Source organism: Haliotis asinina, chromosome 3 (genome assembly GCF_037392515.1).
Source record: "Haliotis asinina isolate JCU_RB_2024 chromosome 3, JCU_Hal_asi_v2, whole genome shotgun sequence".
NCBI classification, from domain to species: domain Eukaryota; kingdom Metazoa; phylum Mollusca; class Gastropoda; order Lepetellida; family Haliotidae; genus Haliotis; species Haliotis asinina.
Window position 1 is genome coordinate 46,577,078 of NC_090282.1, and position 6,170 is coordinate 46,583,247.

At 40.2% G+C, this 6,170-nt stretch overlaps 1 protein-coding gene across 1 annotated transcript; it reads right to left on the minus strand.

Moving 5' to 3' along the window:
- Positions 1-1,492: 1,492 nt before the first annotated feature.
- Positions 1,493-5,708, minus strand: LOC137277835 (matrilin-3-like). Its single transcript, XM_067809797.1, has 5 exons — positions 5,645-5,708; positions 3,296-3,850; positions 2,792-2,893; positions 1,940-2,041; positions 1,493-1,515 (listed from the first exon to the last, which is right to left on the minus strand). Exons 1-5 carry the CDS (start codon positions 5,706-5,708, stop codon positions 1,493-1,495), a joined length of 846 nt encoding a protein of 281 aa, XP_067665898.1.
- Between the last annotated feature and the right edge of the window lie 462 nt (positions 5,709-6,170).

The window sequence follows — 6,170 nt, forward strand, 5'->3', positions numbered from 1 at the left end:
AAATTTGTAATTTGTAAATATTCCACACTTGCTTTTCTGCTGCTCAGTCGTGCCGTGTATATAAATGTCCTATAGGCCAGTGGCCTTGGAACACAAGGGAAAAGGGATAGTAGGGACTTTGTCATAGGAGGGAGCAGGAAGAATTCTTCTAGTCCTCCTAAATAATGGTATGAATAAGCAACAGTTCATCGCTCTCCCTAATCGAGTCCAGACCTTTGATACACATGCCAACAAACTCCAAAGTTGACAGTCGTATGCGGTGGCCTTGCATACCATCTCTTTGACATTGGCACTGGTAACAAGACTAGCTCAGTCCCATAGTCCACACTGAAGAGAGTTGAGGGAACTGCATGCATATACTGGTTGTGACACCACGAGTGCTTTCAAAGACACGAGTAGGTGCGACTACAGAATATACTTTGTCAGAAAAAAAAGTGATGCTAATTTCGTGCTGGGCTGGAGCATACCAGCAGAGATGAGGTCTTTGTCTCAGACTGTGATCTATTCCAGAAACAACAGACCGTGCTGTTACAGCTTCGTCACTGGTTAGAGTGAAAACTTCTAGTCTGTGTTAATGTCAATACGATTTCACTCGCTAACTATTAGTCCATATGTAATCATGTATTATCTGAGGGTTCGCCTTAGAAACACGATGTGCACATGCACCTGTTAACGCCAAATAGAAAAGATCGAGAATTTCGTTTTAATGAATATTGTTCCTACAATGTGTACTGTAAAGTGAACTTTTGTCTCCTATTATGTCACCCTTATCATTTTCAATTTTAGATTCAATTAATTTCATCAAAGTTCAATGTCTAAGCCAAATATCAATACTATCGCAGCAGGTATTTTCATGCAGGCTTCCATATGTGATGTTTGAGCAGTGATCAATGAATTAATATTAGCATGTATCCTTATCCTACATCACCCTCCCACACGTAACCCTATCCTACATCACCCTACCACATGTATCCCTATCCTACATCAACCTTTGACATGTAACCCTATCCTACGTCACCATCTCACATGTAACCCTACCCTACATCACCCTCTCACATGTAACCCTATCCAACATCACCCTCTCACATGTAACCCTATCCTACATCACCCTCTCACATGTAACCCTATCCTACATCACCCTCTCACATGTAACCCTATCCAACATCACCCTCTCACATGTAAGCTTATCCTACATCACCCTTCCACATGTAACCCTATCCTACATCACCCTCTCACATGTATCCCTATCCTACATCACCCTCCCACGTGTAACCCTATCCTACATCACCCTACCCCTTGTAATCCTATATTATATTGCTCGTGAAGAGGTCTTCACCAAACCGTGGTTGCCACAAGAGGTGACAATGTTTGTCGTAAGAGGCGACTAGCGGGATGGAAAATTGAAACTGAAGTGAAGGATAAATTCCGTTTATTTCCAACAAAGCAAACGCTGCATCTCACAACAACTGGCTGTTCCTGGCTGGAAATGGCTTTACATCAGCGGGCAACGTTCGTCTGAAACACGGGGGATGAGGTTACCGAGGCAGGGAAACCAGCAGTTCCATCAATTATTACATTTTAGCTTTAAAGATAATATTGCAGAAGTCATACATGAGGACATTCATTATGACGATTTCATGTTCAGTCACTGTTAAAACGATTCAAGGGTGCAAAAATAGAAAAATAGAAATGTTGAAGCGATCTTTCTCTTTGGAAGGAAACCATTTTACAGATTGAAGATGTTTAGATAGTGTGTATGTCGCAGTTGCCTAATGTGAGGAAGGTGTGTCATACACCTGCTGTTAGTCGTGTTATCGGGAATCGATACTGACATATCAGATGGATTTTTGTTTGGGTCTCAGGCATGATCAATATACAATACGCTGTCCCTGGTTTGAGAGATCGCGGTGAATGACATGGTGCTATATGTACATCCTACCTGTTTCACAGCAGGTGCCAGTAACAAACCATTGACAGATGCAGGCATTACCGGAACACGTTCCATTGTTGGCACACTCATCACATACCCCACACTTGGCAGCTGGAACCAAACAGTCGGGGGAGTTAAAGGTACTTGTTTCCAAGCATCAAATACGAGTTACTGTGTGCCCCGGAAGATGATGGAATTATTAAGGTGCACTAATGTGCACACAAAATCGGTGAACTAATTAAGATACATATATATATATTAAGGCTGACAGATAAGTTTTGAACACACTGGAAGGATATACATGTATATAATTGTGAAATCTTTCCCTGCATATGTCATTTGTTGCCACGCATGTATACCCTGCTAATCCTATCAGATACCCAATATAATATGTGTCTGTGATAGACATGTTGGCATTCCCCCACCATCTACTGTTTTTCTGTAAGATTACATTTTCCTTACAATAAGTCTGATTCTATCCTCTGTAAAGCCTGTGGCATTTATCTGGAATACATCCTAGAGGTGGAGGTTTGTGTCTATGTATGAATTTCTACAAAGAATAATCAAGCTCCAAACGTAATCCTGGGTGACCAGCTCAGTACGTTCTAGACGTGAAGGCCTGGAGGTATGGACGGTGTATTCTATATTTCAGGTGTATTACTGCTCAGTTGTTGTTTTAAACTAAAGTCGTATTAGCTGTCTGTCAGCAGCAACAGAAATAACAAACTAACCTAAGTTATATGTATGTTTCAGGTACACAATCACTGATCGCAATCACTCAAAAATAAAGACGATTTGAATCGTTTTCCAAATAAATCTAAAGACAGTTTAAGAAAGCGGATTTGGCTTTGAAACACTTACTCTCACAGCACGTGCCAGTAAATGAAGGCGTACACTGGCACATGTCGCCAGAACAAGTCCCGCCATTCAAGCATTCAGAGCAAGTACCACAGCCAGTGCTACCTGCAACACATATATCACTGATGACAATAAGTTTGAGGTCCCTTCCAAACCCTAATACCCCGAACTCACAAGCCACCCTATCCTTAACAACAGCAGCAAGCCCCCTGAACAGAATATCAACAACAATTAACATAGATTGTTTATGAAAGTGAGTGAGTGAGTGGTATGGCTTTACGCTGCTTATGCAGCCAATATTACAGCCATATCATGGCGAGGGACACCAGTAATGGGCTTCACGTGGGAATCGAACCCGGGTCTTCGGCGTCACGAGCGGACGCTATAACCATTAGGCTACTCCACCGCCCCTTATAAAACTAGATATATGTGAATCACTCTATGAAATCATTGGAAGTAGACGGTCTCAAACCCAAAAACAGAATATGCATCTGTATCAGTACTTACAAAGAAGGTCCCTGAAGGTAGTAACGAACGTAAGGAACGAAGCTGAAGGGTCGCAGAGCATATACTGGCTGTCAGGGTCGGACGCCAGATAGTTAAGCGTTGGGTAGCTGACCCTGCGGCCAAAGCACAAGACATATATCTCAGTTTGGCCATTGTTCTTCAGAGAGTCAACTGCACTCTGGACAAGCGAAGGTCGTGATCGCGATAATGCATTAGTGACAAAAATAATAATATTGGGGGCATCGGGGCGGTCGCCAGCCGAGGCTGTAAGCATGTATCGGTTGACATCTCTGATGGCTCTGTGCAGGAAATCGGGTCCGTACATAGGTCTGATCCATCGTATTGCATTAGCAACACTTTGCCAGGTTGAATATCTGTTGAGGTGAAAGTTAATCCTTTTTCTCCTGGCAAATGTCATTGCTCCAACTCGGACCTTTTCGTCTCCGATATCAACGTTGTTCACTACTTGCATTGCCATTTGTTTTAGTTCCCTGAATTCGTTCCGATGATAACATGATGTGTCAAAAATGAACAGCAGGTCGATTTTATTACAATCTGAAAAAATAACGATCATATCTGAACACATGGAAATTGCAAGGCAAGGTCTGTCAAAAACATGCAGCAGGTCGCTCCATCCAACATGAGACATTAAAGAAATTGTGTATAGAATGTTTTGTAAGATTTCGGATTATATCCCATAAAGAGCTGTTTTTAATGTATCACCAGTTATGAAAGCAATGGAATGAAATGTCTTCAAACCTACTCCATCTGCTGAAATGGGCACTGTGTATATGTTATAATTCAGGAATGGATCACTGACGTTACGTAGTACGTCAGAGGCTAGCGTATCTAATTTCCCCAACCCCTCACTCCCACCCCCGACCACCATCCAAGGAACTGGGTACGTCACCACTGGTCATTTTTTTTATTCACAAAAAAAACAGCCCAAAAGGGAGCATAATTGAAGCTTGTAGGATGCCCACTTCTTGTTAATGCCAAACCTACACATTTTACACAGATATTTTCTTGTCATAAGCCCTGTCAAGCCTAAAGGAAATCCAAATAACAGATCAAATATAATCCTGTCTAAACATAGGCAGCTTATTATCTTTTGTTTGTGTTCTGGGAAATGGTTGACAGTGTTAACCTACAGGTCTCCCGCTGGAGATGATTTGATGATGTTTGGTGCCAGTTTCGTAAATCAGTGACATAGATATTAAATAAAGAGTAGATCTTGTTATGAGTGGAAATTGTCTATTGATACACATACGTGTATATTGCAGAAATAATTGTTTTTCACAAATGATTTGATCTATAAAACACATGGAATGTGTAATTTATGGATGTCACAGAGTCCGGTATATCAAACACAATCAGTAGGTAGATATACTGATGTTACAGAAACAGGTTCATCGAACACAAGCAACAGGTTGGTGTGTAGATGTTACAGAACCTAGCATATCAAATACAAGCAACAGGCTGATATATGAATGTTACAGAATCCGGCTTATCAAACACAATCAAGGGGTTGCTATATGGATGTTACAGAAACAGGTTCATCGAACACACGCGACAGGTTGATATATGAATGTTAGAGAACCTAGTATATGAAACACAAGGAGTAAGTAGATATATGGATGTTACAGAACCTAGTATATCAAACGCAATCACTGGGCAGATATATGGATGTTACAGAACCCGCTACATCGAACAAAAGTAACAGGTTGATATGTGGATGTTACAGAACCTAGTATATCAACTCAATCAACAGGTTGAAAAACGGATGTTACAAAGCCCGGTCTACCGAACACAAGCAACAGGCTGATATATAGATGTTACAGCACCTAAGACATGGATCAGTTTAATACATGGGTATCGAACATGTGCAACCATTTGAAGATTCACTACCTCATCAATCATCGCAGGATCATTAACCAGCCTCATTGACGATTTAGTACATAGTTCATTTAGCCACTTATATTCCTTCACACTGGCTTAAATACAGATTATAATCAACGATTCCAAAAATATAGCAGTTTGAGATACTAACATCAACAGGTAACTGATTAGTTTGAAACTAGATTCCTTTGGTTTGAACCTGCTATTTTGTTAACGTCACCGATCAGCCGTTTACAGTGTGAACATATGCTGGGTGTATTGGGAAGTGTATGCATTACTGAATAAGCCTAATCAACATGAAAGATGATGACAAAATTTCGATTTAATGAGAGAATTATCAAAGAAAGTGAACATAAACAGAGATCAGCATTGTTTAATAAAAGAATAAGACATTGCAATTGATATGAAATGTAACCGTGTATATGTAAACATTACAAGGGTTCAACTCACTTTGCGAACATAGGACACTTGTTATCATACAGGAGAAGATACACAGACTCGTGAGAGTTCCCATCATAACAGCTAGGATCACTCCCATGTATTGTATGACTACACAAACACTAGGAGGCGACCTGTAGGTTAACCAGATTGGAACCAGTCCATGCAGATGCTTGTCACATGTGTCCAAATGAAATCACAGCTATTTTCGCATATGACACGTGTGGATATTTATTGATTTGAATACACAAAATAGAATAGTGACATTTTATTATGATGATCCCAATGTATATCATTACTAATAACATTCCTACTTCATAAATGTTACCCCAGTGTTATTGCATTTTCTTTTAATGCGATAGGATGACTTTATGTGAAATATTTGTTTAGATTGACAGAAACAAGGAAAGGTGTCTCTGCGCCAATTAGAAGAGCAAAGATGTTTGTGTTATACAATGCTTGCTTACATATAATAAATTCTAGCCCTAAAGACAGCATTTCCCAGACACAGTTGGTTACCTATATAAACAATACTAAT

Coding starts and splice junctions, on each gene's coding strand:
- LOC137277835 (XM_067809797.1), bottom strand. CDS start 5,708: ATGGGAACTCTCACGAGTCTGTGTATCTTCTCCTGTATGATAACAAGT. Junction 2,894..3,295: donor TACCTTCAGGGACCTTCTTT/GTAAGTACTGAT, acceptor TATGTGTTGCAG/GTAGCACTGGCTGTGGTACT. Junction 1,516..1,939: donor TGGCACCTGCTGTGAAACAG/GTAGGATGTACA, acceptor CCCGTGTTTCAG/ACGAACGTTGCCCGCTGATG.